The sequence below is a fragment of the Mobula hypostoma genome, chromosome 1, assembly GCF_963921235.1.
Source record: "Mobula hypostoma chromosome 1, sMobHyp1.1, whole genome shotgun sequence".
NCBI lineage: Eukaryota > Metazoa > Chordata > Chondrichthyes > Myliobatiformes > Myliobatidae > Mobula > Mobula hypostoma.
The window spans coordinates 249,466,804-249,487,670 of NC_086097.1; the positions used below are offsets into that span (position 1 = coordinate 249,466,804).

Below are 20,867 nucleotides of genomic sequence, written 5' to 3' on the forward strand. Positions count from 1 at the left end.
CTGAAACTGGTGTGCTTAATCTTCCTGATATTTTATGGGTTGGTACTGGAAGTGTTTAAATCATAAGAAATAAGAGCAGGAGTATGCTGTTTGGCATGGCTTCCCGTTCACTTTAATCTTTTCACTGGTAAAATATCTAAAAGTTCCTTCATCCCCTTTCTAGTGGAAAGCGGCCAGTGTGTGAGTGGGCCAGTGAAGGAGTGGAGCTTTGAGGCTTTGACTCGAGAAGCTTCGACGAGAAGAGGCGGAGGACAAGCTAGCTCGCAGTTAGTTTCTACAATGTCTCCTGAGACGGTGATGTGCCTCTCATGTGAGATGTGGCAGTCTTGGGGGAACTCCCCTCTCCCGCAGAGTCACATCAGCCAGAAGTGCATACGGCTGGGCGATCTGGAAGACAGTGTAAGGAATCTGGAGTAGCAGCTGGATGACCTTCGACTCATAAGGGAGAATGAGGCAGTCATAGATGAGAGCTACAGGGAGGTAGTCACACCTAGGCTGTCGGAGGCAGGTTGTTGGGTGACAGTCAGAGGGGGGAAAGCGAAGGTGAGCAGACAGGTAGTGCAGAGCACCCCTGTAGCCATTCCCCTGAATAATAAGTTTACCGCCCTGGATACTGTTGGCGGGACGACCGACCAGGTGTGAGCCACGGTGGCAGGGCCTCCGGCACTGAGTCTGATCCTGTGGTGCAGAAGGGTGGGACGGAGAAGAGGAGAGCTATCGTCATTGGAGACTCTATAGTCAGGGGAGCAGACAGGATATTTTGTGGATGCGAGAAGGACACCCGCATGTTTGTTGCCTCCCGGGTGCCAGGGTCCGGGATGTCTCTGACCAGCTGCACGACATCCTAGAACGAGAGGGAAAGCAACCAGAAGTCGTGTTACATGTTGGGACCAACGACATAGACAGGAAGAGGGATGAGGTCCTGAAGTGTGAGTTTCAGGAACTAGGCAGAAGGCTGAAGAACAGGACCTCAAGGGTGGCGTTCTCAGGATTGCTGCCAGTGCTACGTGACAGCGATGGGAAGAATTGGAGGAGATGGCAGTTGAATGCGTGGCTGAGGAGTTGGTGCAGGGAGTAGGGTTTTAGATTTTTAGATCATTGGGATCTCTTCTGGGGAAGGTGGGACCTGTACAGATTGGATGGGTTGCACCTGAACTCGAGGGGGAGCAATATCCTTGTAGGTAAGTTTGCTAGCGTGGTTCGGGAGGGTTTACACTAATTTGCGAGGGAGATGGGACCCAGAGCGATAGAGCAGTGAAAGAAGTGCATGGAGTAAAGCCAGATCTAACATACAGAGAGGTTTTGAGGAAAGAGAAGCAGAATAAACGGTGGAAAGACAGTAAGGTAGAAGGGCTCAAATGTGTGTACCTCAATGCAAGAAGCATCAGGAACAAAGGTGATGAACTGAGAGCTTGGATACATACATGGAATTATGATGTAGTGGCCATTACAGAGACTTGGCTGGCACCAGGGCAGGTTGGGTTCTCAATATTCCTGGATTTCAGTGCTTTAAAAGGGATAGAGAGGGCGGGAAAAGGGGAGGAAGGGTGACATTACTGGTCAGGGATACTATTACCGCTACAGAAAGGGTGGGTAATGTAGCAGGATCCTCTTTTGAGTCAATATTGGTGGAAGTCAGGAACAGGAAGGGAGCAGTTACTCTATTGGGGGTATTCTATAGGCCCCCTGGTAGCAGCAGAGATACAGAGGAGCAGATTGGGAGGCAGATTTTGGAAAGGTGCAAAAATAACAGGGTTGTTATCATGGGTGACTTTAACTTCCCGAATATTGATTGGCACCTGATTAGTTCCAAGGGTTTAGATGGGGCAGAGTTTGTTAAGTGTGTCCAGGACAGATTCCTGTCACAGTATGTGGACAGGCCGACCAGGGGGAATGTCATACTAGATCTAGTACTAGGTAATGAACCGGGTCAGGTCACAGATCTCTCAGTGGGTGAGCATCTGGGGGACAGTGACCACCGCTCCCTGGCCTTTAGCATTATCATGGAAAAGGATAGAATCAGAGGACAGGAAAATTTTTAATTGGGGAAAGGCAAATTATGAGTCTATAAGGCTGGAACTTGCAGGTGTAAATTGGGATGATGTTTTTGCAGGGAAATGTACTATGGACATGTGGTCGATGTTTAGAGATCTCTTGAGGGATGTAAGGGATAAATTTGTTCCGGTGAGGAAGATAAAGTATGGTAGGGTGAAGGAACCATGGGTGACAAGTGAGGTGAAAAATCTAGTCAGGTGGAAGAAGGCAGCATACATGAGGTTTAGGAAGCAAGGATCAGATGGGTCTATTGAGGAATATAGGGAAGCAAGAAAGGAGCTTAAGAAGGGGCTGAGAAGAGCAAGAAGGGGGCATGAGAAGGCCTTGGCAAGTAGGGTAAAGGAAAACCCCAAGGCATTCTTCAATTATGTGAAGAAAAAAAGGATGACAGGAGTGAAGGTAGGACCGATTAGAGATAAAGGTGGGAAGTTGTGCCTGGAGACTGTGGAAGTGAGCGAGGTCCTCAATGAATACTTCTCTTCGGTATTCACCAATGAGAGGGAACTCGATGATGGTGAGGACAATATCAGTGAGGTTGATGTTCTGGAGCATGTTGATATTAAGGGAGAGGAGGTGTTGGAGTTGTTAAAATATATTAGGACAGGTAAGTCCCCGGGGCCTGACGGAATATTCCCCAGGTTGCTCCACGAGGCGAGAGAAGAGATTGCTGAGCCTCTGGCTAGGATCTTTATGTCCTCGTTGTCCACGGGAATGGTACCGGAGGATTGGAGGGAGGCGAATGTTGTCCCCTTGTTCTAAAAAGGTAGTAGGTATAGTCCGGGTAATTATAGACCAGTGAGCCTTACATCTGTGGTGGGAAAGCTGTTGGAAAAGATTCTTAGAGATAGGATCTCTGGGCATTTAGAGAATCATGGTCTGATCAGGGACAGTCAGCATGGCTTTGTGAAGGGCAGATCGTGTCTAACAAACCTGATAGAGTTCTTTGAGGAGGTGACCAGGCATATAAATGAGGGTAGTGCAGTGGATGTGATCTATATGGATTTTAGTAAAGCATTTGACAAAGTTCCACACGGTAGGCTTATTCAGAAAGTTAGAAGACATAGGATCCAGGGAAGTTTGGCCAGGTGGATTCAGAATTGGCTTGCCTGCAGAAGGCAGAGGGTGGTGGTGGAGGGAGTACATTCAGATTGGAGGATTGTGACTAGTGGTGTCCCACAAGGATCTGTTCTGGGATCTCTACTTTTCGTAATTTTTATTAACGACCTGGATGTGGGGGTAGAAGGGTGGGTTGGCAAGTTTGCAGACGACACAAAGGTTGGTGGTGTTGTAGATAGTGTAGAGGATTGTCAAAGATTGCAGAGAGACATTGATAGGATGCAGGAGTGGGCTGAGAAGTGGCAGATGGAGTTCAACCCGGAGAAGTGTGAGGTGGTACACTTTGGAAGGACAAACTCCAAGGCAGAGTACAAAGTAAATGGCAGGATACTTGGTAGTGTGGAGGAGCAGAGGGATCTCGGGGTACATGTCCACAGATCCCTGAAAGTTGCCTCACAGGTGGATAGGGTAGTTAAGAAAGCTTATGGGGTGTTAGCTTTCATAAGTTGAGGGATAGAGTTTAAGAGTCGCGTTGTAATGATGCAGCTCTATAAAACTCTGGTTAGGCCACACTTGGAGTACTGTGTCCAGTTCTGGTCACCTCACTATAGGAAGGATGTGGAAGTATTGGAAAGGGTACAGAGGAGATTTACCAGGATGCTGCCTGGTTTAGAAAGTATGCATTATGATCAGAGATTAAGGGAGCTAGGGCTTTACTCTTTGGAGAGAAGGAGGATGAGAGGAGATATGATAGAGGTGTACAAGATAATAAGAGGAATAGATAGAGTGGATAGCCAGCGCCTCTTCCCCAGGGCACCACTGCTCAATACAAGAGGACATGGCTTTAAGGTAAGGGGTGGGAAGTTCAAGGGGGATATCAGAGGAAGGTTTTTTACTCAGAGAGTGGTTGGTTTATGGAATGCACTGCCTGAGTCAGTGGTGGAGGCAGATACACTAGTGAAGTTTAAGAGACTACTAGACAGGTATATGGAGGAATTTAAGGTGGGGGCTTATATGGGAGGCAGGGTTTGAGGGTCGGCACAACATTGTGGGCCGAAGGGCCTGTACTGTACTATTCTATGTTTTATGTTTTATGTTAATGTTTATGAACGAAAGAATAATGGAGGGCTACGTGGGAGGGAAGGGTTAGTTTGATCTTAGAGTACGTTAAAAGGCTATTATAGGACTATTTAAACACAAAAAAAATCACACCATGTTGTTAGTTCCTTCCAAGGCACTTAATCTCATCAACCATTTTAGTTAGCTGCCCCTACCCCGTCTATCTGTTACCCCCATCGCGGCATTGCAAACACTTTAAACCACTTTTTGTAACAGACCAAAATGCTGGAAGAACTCAGCAGGTCAGGCAGCATCTATGGAAATGAATAAACAGTCGATGTTTTGTACTCAGACCCTTTATCAGGACAAGAAAGGAAGGGGTAAAATGCCAGAATAAAAAGGTGGGGAGGAGGAAGGAGGATAATGCTTATGCACATTTAATTCTATATCTGTACTTTAACCTCTAAATTTATTTTTTTTATAATTTTTTATAATTGTTGAATGTTGCAAGTTTTTTGTTGCATGTCATGTCCTGACATGCAAACTCCTAATACCTGTAAATGTAAATATATATATAGCAAATAAAGTTGATACCATTCTTTTCCATAGATGCTGCCTGGCCTGCTGAGTTCCTCCAGCATTTTGTGTGTGTTGCTCATATTTCCAGCACCTGCAGATTTTCTTGTTTGTGATCCTAGGAAAGGATAGCATAACACTGTGGGCCGAAGGGCCTGTACTGTGCTACGTTCAGAAATCAATGACGAGCCCTTCAGACATCCAAGAGAAAAACTTTCAAACACTGAAGTTCTGTCTATGTAGCCTTCCCATATCTGTAATAATGTTGTCTGTTTCAATGAAATCTCCTCCCATTCCTCCAAACTCCAGAGAGCAGTCTCAGTATTCAACCTCTCTAGTGACATAACTGCCCCCTACAGGGCATCCACAATCTCACTGATCAAACAATTTAAAAGAAATAAAATCTGCAGATGCTGGAGATCCAAAGCAACACACACAAAACGCTGGAGGAACTCAGCTAGGCAGCATCTATGGAAATGAATAAACAGTCAATATTTACTCTCTTTCATACATGCTGCCTGGCCTGCTGAGTTCCTCCAGCATTTTGTGTGTGTTAAACCTTTAATCAAGTCGGCTGAATGGGTATTGAATGAACAGCACAAGGCTTAAATGTAGGGCAAGGCAGAATGCAACACTTTATCATGGAAAAGAAACAAAGATAGAGAAAGACGGATTTGAAAAGATAACGGCAGATGGAGATGTATTAAGATATCATACTTAGAGCATACAACAGTACAGCACAGGAGGAGGCACTTGGGCCCAAGATGTCTGCAGCGAACATGATGCCAAATTAAACCAAATTTTATTCTACTGTATCCTCTCCATACTTATGTGCCTATCAAACAGACTCCTAGATGCCACTATCATATCTGCTTCCAGCAGTCCCAAGGTACTACCTACCACTCTGGTGAAAAACTCGCCTTGCACTTTCTCCCTCAAATACCACAAGACTGCAGGACATGGGAGCAGAATTAGGTTATTCAGCCCATCCAGTCTGCAGCACCATTCCATCACGGCTGATTTACTCTCCCTCTCAAACCCATTCCCCTGCCTTCTTCCTGTAACCTTTGACACCCTTATTAATCAAGAACCTATCAACCTCCACTTTAAATATACTCTACCACTTGGCCTCCACAGCTCTCTGTAGCAACGAGTTTCACAGATTCATCACCCTCTAGTGAAAGCAGTTCCTCCTCATCACTGTTCTAAATGAACGTTCCTCTATTCTGAGGTTGTGCACTCTGGTCCTAGACTCCCCCATTATAGGAAACATTCTCCATATTCACTCTATTGAGGCCTTTCAATATTCCATCAGTTTCAATGAGATCTGCCCCCCCCATTCTTCTAAATTTCAACAAGTATAGGCCCAGAGCCGTCAAATGCTCCTTATATGTTAACTCTTTAATACCTAGAATCATACTTCTGGGTCCCCCAATGCCAACACTTTTTTCTTAGATAAAGGGCCCAAAACTGTTCACAATACTGTGGTCTCATAAAGTCTCAGCATTGCATCCTTGCTGTTATATCCTAGTCCTGTCAAATAAATGCTAACATTGCACTTGCCTTCCTCACCACTAACTCAGCCTGTAAATTAACCTTTAGGGAATCCTGCATGAGGACTCTTAAGTCCCTCTGATTTTTGAATTTTCTCCCGTTTAGAAAATAGTCCCTTATTCTTTCTACCAAAGTGCATGACCATACACTTCCTGACATGATAGTCCATCACTTCTTTACCCATTCTCCCAATCTGTCCAAGTCCTTCTGCACAAACTGTGCCCCTCCATCTTCGTAATGTCTGCAAACTTGCCTACAAACCACCAATTCCATCACCCAAATCACAGACATATCATGTGAAAATACTGACCCCTGTCGAACAGGCAGCCAAGCAGATTCGGCCCCTTTATTCACATACACATCATTTCAACTGAGTTCCACTGCAGTTCCACATTATTCCATTGATTGCAGTTGAGCAAAATAGACCCTTCCAAATGAAAATTTTAATTTTCATTGCATGTCTTATGAGGTTGAGCGAACTGGGGCTTTTCTCTTGGGAGTGAAGGAGGAGAAGATGTGACTTGATACAAGATGATAAGAGACACAGATTGAGTGGACAGCCAGAAACTCCTTCCCAAGTTGGAAATGGCTAATGTGAGCGGACATAATGTTATGGTGATTGGGGGAAAGCAGAGGGTGAACGTCAGAGGTATGCTTTATTAGAGAGTGGTGGGTGTGGTACGTGGAATACACTGCCGGGGTGGTGGGAGAAGCAGATACGTTACGGAGATTTAGCAGACTCCTAGAAAGGCACATGGATGATGGAAAAATGGAGAACTACGTAGGAGGGAAGGCTTTGATTGATGACGAAGTAGGTTAAAGGGTCGGCTCAACATTATAGGCTGCAGGGCCAGTTATTGTGGTGTAATATTTAATGCTCTGGACATGTTAAATAACAGAAAGTAATACTAAGTAAATAAATTATGGTAAACACAAGAAGGTCTGCAAATGCTGGAAATCCAAAGCAACACACACAAAATGCCGGAGGAACTCAGCAGGTCAGGCAGCATCTATGGCAATGAACAGGCTGTTGATGTTTCGGGCCAGAATAAAAAGGCTGGGGGAGGGGAAGGAGGATGGCTGGAAGGTGATTGGTGAAGCCAGCTGGGTGGGAAAGGTCAAGGGCTGGAGAAGAAAGAATCTGATAGAAGAGCAGAGTGGACCATAGGAGAAAAGGAAAAAGGAGGGGACCCTAGGGGGAAATAATAGGCAGGTGAGAAGGTGGTAAAGGTCAGAGTGGGGAATAGAGGAAGTGGAGTGGTGGGGGAAGATATTTGCTAACTGGAAGGGGAAATCGATATTCATGTCATCAGGTTAGAGTCCAGCCAAATGGAATATAAGGTGTTACTCCTCCACCGAGGGTGGCCTCATCTTGGCACAAGAGGAGGCCATTGATCGACACCTCAGAATAGGAATAATTATGATGTTCAGACTTGAAATTACCTTTTGTGACAAGGCTTCTATAAGTATGCTTATTCAGACAGTGCGATCCCATTTTTGAAAATCTCCTGATACAAGTAATCCCAGCACGGGGAGTCTCAGGATCATTGTGTGCAAAGCAATAAGCTCACGAGGTGTGGTGGAAACAGACCTTGCAGGAATTGCTGAGCTCAGTTCATGCAGATAACTATAATGGGACATTTGGGGTGGGGGGGGGGTGTGAGAGATGGTCTAGTTTAGAAAAAGAGAGATGCTAGGTTTTGAAGGGTGCCGTTAATTGATGGTGAGTGGGGCCAAATTACCATCTAAAGTTCCCAACTTGTGCTCCACGGACCCCTTGCTTAATGGTATTGGTCTATGGCATAAAATAGATTGGGAGCCTCTGATCTAAAGAGACAAAAAGGGGAATAATAAAGACATGAAATTCTGCAAGTGCTGTAAATCCTGAACAACATGCACAAAGGCAGCATCTACGGAGAGGAGTAAACTGCCAAGATGCTTCATCAGTGCTGAAACGGAAGCGGGCAGAAGCCAGAATAAGAAGATGGAGGGAGAGGGAGGTGTACAAGCTAGCAGGTGAGAGGTGAGACTGGGTGGCTAACTGGGGCAGGGGGGATGAAGTATGAAGCTGGGAGTTGATAGGTGGGAGATGAAGGTCTTGGCCTGAAAGGTCAACTGTTCATTCCTTTCATGGATGCTTTCTGACCTGCTGAGTTCCTCCAGTATTTTGTGTGTATTACTTTACAATAAATCCAAATAATTAGTTCTCCAAAACCCCACCTCTCCCCAGTCACAGTAGGAAACAATACAGAATTAGTCTTCAAATTCACAGTTTTAGTAACAGTATATTTTTAGAATGTGAAATGTGTGTGTTCATACCTGGCATGGGCCCACATAGGACAAAGATTTGGATCTTTGGTACAAGGCACATCGATTGGAGTGTTCTATATTTTCTGTATCACAAACCGGTTCAACAGGAAGCAGCTCACAGTTCACTAATTTTGAGATACACTCGTACTGATCACATTCAAATAGTTCAATGCTGGTCAGACAAACTTTTGGCTTTGGAATACACCTTTGAAAACAAAATACTCAATTAATTGATTGATTGAGATACAGTGCAGAATCAGTCCTACTGACCCTTCAAGCTGTACCCCAGTAACCCACTATTTAATCCTAGCCGAATCACAGGACAACCTACAATAACCTACCAACCAGTCTTTCGACTTTTCCCCAGCATCAAATGGCTAGTACAAGGGGGCATAATTTTAAGGTGATTGGAGGAAAGTATATGGGGGGGATGTCAGAGGGAATTGTTTTAAAAAATAACACAGAGAGTGGTGAGTGTGTGGAGCACCTGCCAGGGTGGTGGTAGAGGCATTTAAAAATATCAGGGGCATTTAAAAAGCTCTTAGATAGGCACATGGATGAAAGAAAATGGAGGGGTATGTAGGAGGGAAGGGCTGGATTGATCTTTGAGTGGGTTAAAAGGGAGCACATTGTGGACCAAAGGGCTATAATAGTCTACATTCTATCATTGTAAATTAGACTACAGTTATTATCCAGCAGTTGTTCTGCTTGAACTCTTCATGGATTTTCAAAGACAGCTCATTCTCCTGGAGAAACGAAGTAATGATGGATATACAGAGAGTTTCAATTATCATTTGCACATCTACTTCAAGCTGCAGAGTTGAACCCTCATTCCCAAATCAAAAGATCAAGGAATGAATCCCCACTGCTACACGTAAGCACTTAAGCTGGGGTATCTTTGTAAGTCAGCTCTGAATCAGTGTGAACTAGTGCAAATAATGGCTTTCAACTGAAATATTAATCCACATTTACATTGGCTCTCTGAGATGCATAAGAAATTCCACATTTCTGAGCAGGACCATCTTTCCAGCATCTTAGCAAAGATCAACCAGGACAGATTACGAAGTCATTGTGGCAACATATTCCCAATTTTTTTTTTCAATTCTTCCAAAAATGGCCATCCTTCAAAAGTGCTTTATTAAATACTTGGGGATCTTCTAAAGAATTGAACAGCAAATAATCATAGTAAATGCTAGAAGTCTGGAGCAAAATGTTGGGAGAACTCAGCAAACTGAATATTGAAAGAACTAGATAATAGTGTGCATGCAGAGGGTGTTTCTTATCGCGGAGGACTCTAGGACCAGAGGGAACAGTCTCAGAATACAAGGATGTTTCTTTATAACAGATGAGGAGCAATTTCTTTATCCAGAGTGGCAAATCCATAGACTTTATTGCAACAGTTGGTCACTGTGTGTATACCAAGTCACTGGGTACATTTTAAACAGAAGTTGAGAAGTTCTTGATTAGTAAGGGCATCAAAGGTTACCATAAGATATTGGAGCAGAATTAGGCCATTAGGCCCATCGAGTCTGCTCTGCCATTTCATCATGGTTGATCCAATTTTCCTCCCAGTCCCAATCTCTTGCCTTCTTCCCGTATCCCTTCATGCCCTGACCAATCCAGAATCTACCAACCTCTGCCTTGAATGTACATGAAGACTTGGTCTCCACAGCTGCCTGTGGCAAAGAATTCCACAGACTTGCCACTCTCGAGCTAAAGAAATTCCTCCTCATTTCAATTCTAAAAGATGCCCCTCTATTCTGAGGCTGTGTCCTTTTGTCTTAGATTCTCCCACCATAGAAAACATCCTCTCCACATCCACTCTTTCAACGCCTTTCTCCATTTGATAGGTGTCAATGAGGACACTACTCATTATTCTGAATTTTAGTGAAAAGAAGCCCAGAGCCATCAGATGCTCTTCCTATAACAACCATTCAATCCTGGAATCATTTCCGTGAATCTCCTTTGAACCCTCTCCAATTTCAGCACATTTTGAGATAAGGTACCTAAAACTGCTCATAATACTCGAAGTGAGGCCTCACCAGTGCTTTATAAAGTCTCAGCATTACATCCTTGCTTTTATGTTCCAGTCCTCTTAAAATGAACGATAGCATCACATTTGTCTTCCTCACCACAGACTCAACCTGCAAATTAACCTTTAGGAAATCCGCATAAGGACTTCCAAGTCCCTTTGCGCCTTAGGTTTTTGTATTTTCTCTCCACTTCGAAAATAGTCAACCTTTCAGTTCAGGAAGAAGGCGGGAAAATAGGGTTGAGAGGGATAAAAAAAAATGTTAGAATGTTAAAGCAGACGGGCCAAATGGCCTAATTCTGCCCTGGTGTTATGGACTGGATCAAGCAACATCTATGAAGGGTGTATGAGACGTGTAGGGGTGTCAGGGAGGGGTAACACCTTTGGTGGGGGAACATGTTGTGTCCTTTTCAAGGCGGTTAGTCCACCTTTGGTCCCCACCTGGCACTCAGCTCTCACCTGTGGCTGCCCGTAGCTGTTTGCATGCGACAGCGGCCACACCCCGGGCAACGGCCTCGACAAGCCGGCTAAACCAGGTGAGGGTAGCCGACGGGTCTCAAACCCTCGGTGAGATAGGGAGTTGCCTATCCCAGCATGTGAAGACAGACTCCAGCGGATTGAGCGGACGAGACCAATGGAAGGTCCAACAGTCAAGAAGGCGGTCTCTGCAAGCGGCATGGAACGTGTAGAGCAGGACAAGACACAGAAGACGTCCTGGTCATCCACTGCGCCTAGTCCCATCTCTAGCTATCTCAGCTCTGTCTTGCCACTGGATCCATATGGGAATTGGGAAGAGAGAGTGAGGCCAACACTGCGCAACTCTCCCTCACTTAAATCAAAATCACGCGCTAGTCTCGACACCATCATAATGGTATCGAGGTCCTCATCGACGTCAATGATGGACGAACACATGAGACGTATCTATTTTCTGACTGTCCATATTTTATTTGCTATTGTGCATTTATTATGGATAATTTGTCACGTGGGTGGAGGTGTGCTGGAGCAAATAAGTACAGTACAGTTACATCTTCACTCCGTCTTAGGTGAGTTTAGTCTAGTTCTGAAAGGGGGTGATTTTTTTTTGTTGACAGATAGTTGGAACACTAACTTTGCTCAGTTACGCTAATCAGAACTATTGTATAGTTGAGATTGCTAACTTTGTTATTTCGTTAATTTTGTTATATCAGTAATTTGGTTTTGTTAGTTTTTTTATAGCGATAAGGTCACTCGTCTTTGCTGGTTTCGTAATAAAGGATTGAACGGACAATAACACCATAAGACATAGGAACAAAATCAGGCCATCTGGCCCATCAAGTCTGCTCCACCATTCAATCATGGCTGATCCGTTTTTTTTTAAATCTCCTCCTCAACCCCAGTTCCTGGCCTTCTCCCTGTAACCTTTGATGCCATGTCCAATCAAGAACCTATCAATCTCTGCCTTAAATACACCCAACAACCTGGCCTCCACAGCTGCATGTGGCAACAAATTCCACAAATTCACTACCATCTGGCTAAAGAAAAATGTCTGCATATCTGTGTTGAAAGGGCACCCCTCTATCCTGTGGCTATGCCCTCTTAACCTAGACTCCCCCACCATGGGAATCATCCTTTCCACATCTACTCTGTCTAGGCCTTTCAACATTCGATAGGTTTCAATGAGATCGCCCCTCATCCTTCTGAATTCCAGCGAGTACAGACCCAGACCAATCAAATGTTCCTCGTATGATAACCCTTTCATTCCTGGAATCATCCTTGTGTTACCATGTTAGTAACTTTCCTGTAATACAGGGGTGTCAAACTCATTTTAGGTCACGGGTCGGATTGGGCAAAATGCGACTTCATGCGGGCCGGATCAGTTGTGCGCGCGCATGCTCCCACAGCTTTCGTTGCCTTTGTTTTTTCAACCTGCTCTCATGTGTCTCAGTCTCTGCTATAACTACAAAGTGTTTTGCTTTATTTTTATGATTGGTATTAACTTACAGTCGTAGGCTACAAGAAAGTTGTGATGAGAGAGAGAAAAAACTATGCTATTTTGGCTAAGATTGTTTTGGGAGCCACACCCTTTCCATTAATAAACCATTTGAAATCGAACATTAGCAGACACAAATGTAGACCTAACGAAACAAATTGTAAATGTAGGCTACACAATTGCACCTAATTTTTATTAGCCTGCTTCCAGCAATCAAACCCAGACAGTGAACACAGTTAGCCTCTAATTTTTATTTAAGTGACCATATTTACTATAATAGAATAGTCAGAAAATGAATCACAATATTATGACACTGAATATTTCATAATGCATTTTGCTTACATGTCGCAGTGCATTGACCAGTGTCACTCATTTTTCACTTGCTGCTTCCAGACACCTGACATCTCTTGGCTTTAACCAGCCTGCCAACATCAGGGACCAGTTTCTGGGCAGCTATGATTTTCATATCATTTAGATGTCTGTGTGTCAGCTGCGAGCACAGTTTGGATTTGTTAATGTTCATTATGGAGAACGCCTACTCACAGAGATATGTTGTCCCGAACATGCAAAGGTTCTTTGAGACAAAGTCTGTCATCTTGGGGTACATCGGTCCCAGGTATTGATAGAATGAGTCCAGACCCACAGTCTCAAATTTATATTTCCAAGCCGAGTTACACTGAATTTCAATTAGTTCCATTTGGAGTTCCTCCAGCACATCTGATGCTGTGTTGACAGCAAACGGCGAGCAAAATAGTGAGAATTCCTTCTCAAGCTGAGTGAAGACTTGGAAACGATTCTGAAACTCACTTTTCAGCTGTGATATTTTGACCTTGTACCTGTCCATGTTGTCATTATTCCCATCAGTGACACGCACAGACTGCAAAGAGGGGAAATGAGCTGGGTTGTTCCAGGGTAGTTGCATCTCTCACAGGCCTAATTTAATTTGAAAGGCAAGAATGCTGTCGTAGTATTCCGTAACAAGTTTGTTGCAGCCTTGCATGTTAACATTAAGTACATATAAGTGCTCTGTTATATCCACCAAAAATGCCAGATCATGAAGCCAGTCTGGGTCATCCAACTCTGCCACTGACTTCCCTTTCTCGTTCATGAATAGTCCAATTTCCGCACGTAATTGAAAAAAACGTTTGAGCACAATCCCTCTGCTCAACCAGCGGACTTCAGTGTGGTAGGGTAGGCCGTGCCCAATATTATTTTCGGACAAAAGAGTGTCAAATTGCCGATGGTTGAATCCCTTGGCTCTAATAAATTAACTGTTTTGATTACTACATCCATGACATAGTCCATTTTCAGGCTCCTGCTACATAACGCCTCTTGGTGTATAATACAATAAAAAATCCAGAATTTCTGCTCTGGATTCTCTGTCGGAACTTTCTCTCTGAGTTTCGCAACAACACCTGTCTTTTTCACGACCACGCTGACAGTGTGACTCCAGTCAATCCCCAGTCTGTCCAAGGCCTCGACGAGGCTGGAGAAAACGTCGTTTGCCGTTGTGGTGTTTGTCATGGGCACCATCTCCACAAACTCCTCGGTGACGGTCAAAGATGCATCAACACCACGAAAAAATATTCCCAATTGAGCTACATCAGCCATGTTGGTGCTCTCATCAATTGCAATAGAGAAGGCAATAAATGACTTCACTTTGTCTTTTAGTTGACTGTTCAAATCTCCTGCAAGGTCCCCGATTCTCTCTGCCACAGTATTTCTTGACAAGCTGATATTACCAAAAGTCTGTCTCTTCTCAGGGCATACCAGCTCAGCCGCCGTCAGCATGCATGCTTTGATGAATTCTCCCTCTGAGTATGGCTTTGGTGCAGCAGCTATTTTGTTGGCAATAATATAGCTGGCCTTGACAGCTCCATCATGAGTCTCTCGACTTTTGGTGAACACTGATTGCTGTTTTTTCAGAGCTGCTTCAAGCTCATTTACCTTTTGCATTCTGAATCGTCCTGCGTACTTGTCATGTTTTTCTCCGTGTGACATCTCAGTGTCGTTTGATATTGTATTCTTTTGCCACAGTCACTTGTTGCCAGCATATCAGACACACAGGTTTGCCGTTGACCTCACAGAAGAAAAAAAGATCTTTCCAAATATCATTGAATATCCAACCTTCGATGTCAACTTTTCTTTTCTATTTGAACCACAGCAGCAAATAGTCTCAGCCTTGCTACAGGTGTTACTTACCTGAGTACTCTGTGTGTTGTCTGACGATGTAAGTGGGGCCCCCGTGGTCTTCAGTGCGGGGTTGGTAGTTGTTTATGCACGGCGGGTGGTTAACTGCCGCCTATTGTTTTCTAAGTACACACAGCAAGCTGCTGGCGCAGCAGGCAGCACAGACAGCGGTGGGAGAGAGAGTGGCTGCCGTACAGATACATAATAAATAGTCATGAATATACATTTTTTCTCCCCAAATCATCCCGCGGGCCGGTAGTTTGACATCCCTGCTGTAATACCATGGGCTCTTAACTTGGAAAGCAGCCTCATGCGTGACACCTTGTCACAGGCCTTCTGAAAATCCAAATATTCAACATCCATTGCTTCCCCTTTATCTATCCCACTTGTAATCTCCTCAAAGAATTCCAACAGATTCATCAGGCAGGATTCTCCCTGAAGGAAACCATGCTGACTTTGTACTATCTTGTCCTGTGTCACCAAGTACTCCGTCACCTCCATCACAATTGACTCTAACATCTTCCCAACCATTGAGGTCAGGCTAACTGGTCTATAATTTCCTTTCTGCTGCCTTTCTCATTTCTTTAATAGTGGTGTAAAATTTGCAATTTTCCAGTCCTCTGGCACCGTGCCAGAGTCCAATGATTTTTTGAAAGATCACTTCTAGTGCCACCACAATCTCTAACGCTATCTCTTTTAGAACCCTAGGGTGCAGTTCCTCTGGTCCAGGTGACTTATGTACCTTTAGGTCTTTCAGCTTTTTGAGCACCTTCTCTATTGTAACTAACTGCACCAACTTTTCTTCCTTCACACACATCAGGCATACTGCTAGTGTCTTCCACAGTGAAGACTGACGTAAAATACTCATTTACAGACTGTAGTTCATCACCCATGTTCCTGTCCCCCATTATTATTTCTCCTGTCTCATTTTCTAACAGTCCAAGATCCACTCTCATCTCTCTTTCATTTCTAATATACTTGAAAAAACATTCCACTTCGATATTATTTGTTAGCTTGCTTTCATATTTCATCTGTTCCCTTCTAATGATTTTTTAGTTGCTCTCTGTAGGTTTTAAAAACTTCCCAATCCTTTATCTGCCCACTAATTTTTGCTTTGTTGTATGTCCTTTTGTTTTGCTTTTACAATAGCTTTGACTTCCTTTGTTAGCCATGGTTGTACTATTTTACCATTTGAGTATTTCTTCATTTTTGGAATACTCATGTCCTGCACCTTCCTCATTTTTCCAAGAAACGCACACCATTACTGCTCTGCTGACATCCCTGCCAACAGCTCCTTCCAATTTACTTTGGCCAACTCCTCTCTCATACCACTGTAATTTCCCTTACTCCACTGAAATACTGCTACATCAGACTTTACTTTCTCCCTCATCAAATTTCATGTTGAACACAATCATATTGTGATCACTCTTTCCTAAGGGTTCTTTTACTTTAAGCTCCCTAATCGCCTCTGGTTCATTACATAATACCCAATCCAGTACAGCTGATCCCCTCGTAGGCTCAACGACAAACTGCTCTAAAAATCCACCTCTTAGGCATTCAACAAACTCACTCTCTTGAGATCCATTACCAACCTAATTTTCCGAAAATTTCCCATGACTACCATAACATTGCCATTTTGACTAGCCTTTTCTATTTCCTGTTGTAACCTGTGGGCAACCTCCCAGTCACTGTTGGGAGACCTGTAGATAACTGTCATTAACGTCCTTTTACCCTTGCAGTTTCTTAACTCAACCCACAAGAATTCAACATCTTTCGATCCTACGTCACATCTTTCTACTGACTTGATGTCATTCTTTACCAGTAAAGCCACACCACCCCCTCTGCCTACCTTCCTATCCCTCCAATAAAATGTTTAACCTTGGACATTCAGCTCCCAACTACAACCATCCTTCAGCCGCGATTCAGTGATGGCCACAACATCATTCCTGGCAATCTGTAATATTGCAACAAGATCATCCACCTTATTTCTCATACTACGCACATTTAGGTACAACACCTTGAGTATCATATTTGCTATCCTTTCTGACTCTGCATCCCTAATGAATTGATACTCAGCCTGTTGGCTGCAACTAAGTCCCATCACCTGCCTGCCTTTCCTGACAGTCTGACTGCACGCTATCTTTACTTTTTTATCATCCGTCCTAATCTGAGTCCCTTCACTCCAGTTCCCACCCCACTGCCAAGTTAGCTTAAACCCTCGGGTTCGGGTGCAACCCATCACTTCTGAACAGGTCATACCTCCCCCAGAAGAGATCCCAGTTATCCAAGAACCTGAAGCCCTGCCCCCTGCACCAGCTTCTCAGCCACGCAATTATCTGCCAAATCATCCTGTTTCTACCCTCACTGGCGTGTGGCACTGGTAGCAATCCAGAAATTACTACCTGGGAGGTTCTGTTTCTCAGCTTTCTACCTAGGTCTCTAAATTCTCGTTCCAGGACCTCTTTGCTTTTCCTTCCTATGTTATTGGTACCAATACGTATCAAGACAACTGGCTGCTCCCTCTCCCGCTCCAAAATTTTGTGAACACGATCTGAGACATCCCTGACCCTGGTACCTGGGAGGCGACATACTATCCGGGTGTCCCATTCGCGTCTACAAAATCTCCTGTCTGTTCCCCTCACTATCGAGTCCCCTATCACTACCACCCCTTTGTTCTCGCTCTTTCCTTTCTGCACCACGGTCCCATGCTCGGTGCCTGTAACCAAGTCCCCGTGGCATTTTCCTGGGAGGTCATCCCCCACAAAAGCATCCAAAGTGGTATACTTCTTTTTTGAGGGGAATGGCCACAGGGGTACTCCGCTCTAACTGCCTATTTCCATTTCTCCTGACAGTCACCCAGCTACTCACCTCCTGCAACTTCGGTGTGACTACTTCCCTGTAACTTTGATCAATTATATCCTCGCTCTCCCGTACAAGCCGTAGGCCATCCATCTGCTGCTCCAGATCCCTAACGCGGTCTTCAAGGAGCTGTAGCTGGATGCACTTCACGCAGATATAGTTCCCTGGGAGACTCTGGGTCGAAGAACACACCACAGCTATTTAAATGGTACTTCTTAGATTTTGGAGCTTAATTATTTTGGAAGCGCATCATACAGTGTTCAATACTCCAATACTCATTCTCTCAGCTGTTTTGGTTTGCTTTCAAGTAACTGCTGCAGAGGGAAATTAATATCAATACTTTGGGCTAAGACCCTTCATCAGACTTGAAAGTAATAGGGCAGAAGCCAAAATAAAAAGGTGGAGGAGTGGAGCACAAGTTGGTGGGTGATAGGTGAATCTAGGGGAGGAAAAGAAGATGGGATGGTGGGGGAGTGAGGGGAAGTAGGAATAATGTGAGAATGTTAATGTTTTCCCTAACAATGTCAAAAATAAATTGAAGAATGAAACAGAAAAGGAGGAAGGAGGCTAGTATTGCCAAGTTGCTCTGACTGACTTCAAAGCAAAATAGAAGTGAGGAAGAATGCACTCCTTTTCTGTTTACAGACTGTGATACGCAGCGTTGCTAGGCCCACGGAAAAGAACTGAGGTACTAAATCTTTGTGTCTGCATGCCCAGATCGAGGGACTTCATTTGTTTATTACTGCAGATACCTGTGTCATTGGGACAGCCAGGTAATACTGTGAGAGCAACTATTCCGGAGATCATGGTGTCCTGGCCTGGAGAAGAGGTAAGAAGGTGTTTGTCCTGCTGCTGTTGCGTGTGTCTTTTTGTATGTTGTTGAGCTGAAAATTGTGCGATTGCTACGCTGGCGCTGGAAGCACGGCGACACCTGCGGACTGCCCCCAGCACACCCCTCAAACCGTGCTGGTTGTTGACGTTAAAATGACACATTCCACCGAATGCTTCGATGTACATGTGTTTAATAAATCTAATCCCATCCAGTTAGCTGATGACAACAGATCAGAAAAGTGCAGCATTAGCACCAAGAAGTCCGATGACTGACGATTATGAAGCACAAGTCTGGTAGCTGATACTGAGCACAAAGACCTATATTATTCATAATAGGCAGGCAGTGCAAAATGATAAACCCATACCAATCTGTAACTGTTAAGATCCATACCCACTTTCTCTGAAGAGTGAAATATATTTGAACATAAAAACATTGGCACCTTTGACTTTTGGAACATCGATGAGAGATGCACGGGTCTTTGGATGCACAGGATCCAAATTCAAACTGACTATCCTGCAATCCAACACATCGTGCGATACAGGCACTTGGGTAAGTACGTCCATTGTGGGCACAAACAGGAACGAACTGGTCAGCACAATTACATGGTAGACCTATAGAAGACAAGGGATGAATAATTTACTTGGGAATATTCATACTGAAAATCACATTCATTCACAGCACAAAATAAACAGATTAGCATTTTCTTTCTGTTCATTGTTATAAAATCTATCACCCAGTTTTCAGTCATGCAAGTTAACTTAGCTAAAATCTTGAACTGGGGTCTAAAATATCCAGTTTAAGATCCAAAGTGCAAGGTTATAACAAAGTGGATTGTGAGGCCGAGAATACACCTCATCATAGAAGAGGTCCATCTAAGGGTCTGATTACACTGGGATAGAAGCTGTCCTTGAGCCTGGTGGCTTAATACTTGCAAATATAACAAGGCAAATGTCTTTAACTAGCTTCTATTTATGGCTCCTTTTGGCAGGACAAGAGAAACTGGGATTATACTTCTTTGAGTTAAGAAGGTTAATGGACAAAATGCTCTTATTGGGGTAGACAAGATAATATTCCTGCCTTTGGCAAATGTGCTGGTAAGTAAATGTCAATGATTTAAAGAATCCTGGTTGGAATTGGGGAGACTTTGCCTTACACATCATGATGATCCATTGGATTTACCAAGTGCTTTTAAATTACAGACTCTGGAAGAAACAGCAGTGCTGCGAATCTCATTTCAGTTGTTAGTGCTCAGGCCCATCAGTGTGCCGTGCTCTGACTCTGAATGCACCACCATCTGGTATGAAATTGCAATGCAGCACAAGACCCTGCAATGTATAGTGAGGACCGCAGCAAACATCACCGGGGTCGCTCTCCATCCCCCATTCAGGACATGTATCAAAAGCACTGCATACGCAACGCCGACATCAATGCCAAAAACCCCTCCCATCCTTCCCACAATCTCTGTGACGTCTTGCCGTTAGGCAGGAGGTAACGCAGCACAAGAATCAGAACTTTCAGGCTGTGTAACAGCTTCTTTCCCAGGCTGCTGGACTTAACTTGCACCCTGCTGCCACCCAGCACTCTTGTACACCCTGTCTGAATGCCCTGCCCCCTCCTCCCCCACTCCCAAACTCTCATCCTGCATTGGTCACTTTTCATCTCTTATTGCTGCTGTTTTATACAATTGTCTGTTTTATTATAATAGTGCCAGTAATACTACCTTGTCTTACATAAACCGGCACCTCACACTTTATGTCAACATGTCAATATTCAGGCCATGTCACTCACGGAGTTGTGTTGATACTGTTTTGTGACTGTATGTACCGGATTGTAACTATATGTGCTGTGTGTGACTGTATGGATTGTAACTATATGTGCTGTGTGTGACTGTATGGATTGTAACTATATGTGCTGTGTGTGACTGTATGGATTGTAACTATATGTGCTGTGTGTGACTATGGATTGTAACTATGTGCGCTGTGTGTGACTGTATGGATTGTAACTATATGTGCTGTGTGTGACTGTATGGATTGTAACTATATGTGCTGTGTGTGACTGTATGGATTGTAACTATATGTGCTGTGTGTGACTGTATGACTGTGTTTTGCGCCTTGGCCCCAGAGGAATAATGTTTCGTTTAGCTATATGTCTGTATGGTTGACATGAGACAGTCTGCAGGTGCTGGAGATCTGCAGGAATACACCCAAAACACTGGAGGAACTCAGCAGGTCAGGCAGCATCTTTGGAAAAGAGCAAACCATCAACGTTTCAGACTGAAACCCTTCACTCGGACTGACGAAGGGTCTCGGCCAAAACTTAACCTTGAACCTGATTCTGTAATGTGTGCTGGCATCAAGCTGGTTGCTTCTTCCACT

At 44.1% G+C, this 20,867-nt stretch overlaps 1 protein-coding gene across 11 annotated transcripts in view; it reads right to left on the reverse strand.

Moving 5' to 3' along the window:
• reck (reversion-inducing-cysteine-rich protein with kazal motifs) overlaps positions 1-20,867 on the reverse strand; it is a 206,482-nt gene that overhangs the window by 27,455 nt on the left and 158,160 nt on the right. For all 11 annotated transcript variants that reach the window (XM_063067016.1, XM_063066939.1, XM_063067008.1 and 8 more), the window contains 2 exons: positions 18,932-19,103; positions 8,620-8,815 (listed from right to left, as the gene is read on the reverse strand). In XM_063067016.1, coding sequence (XP_062923086.1) covers positions 8,620-8,815; positions 18,932-19,103 — 368 coding nt within the window. The remainder of the gene's footprint in view (positions 1-8,619; positions 8,816-18,931; positions 19,104-20,867) is intronic.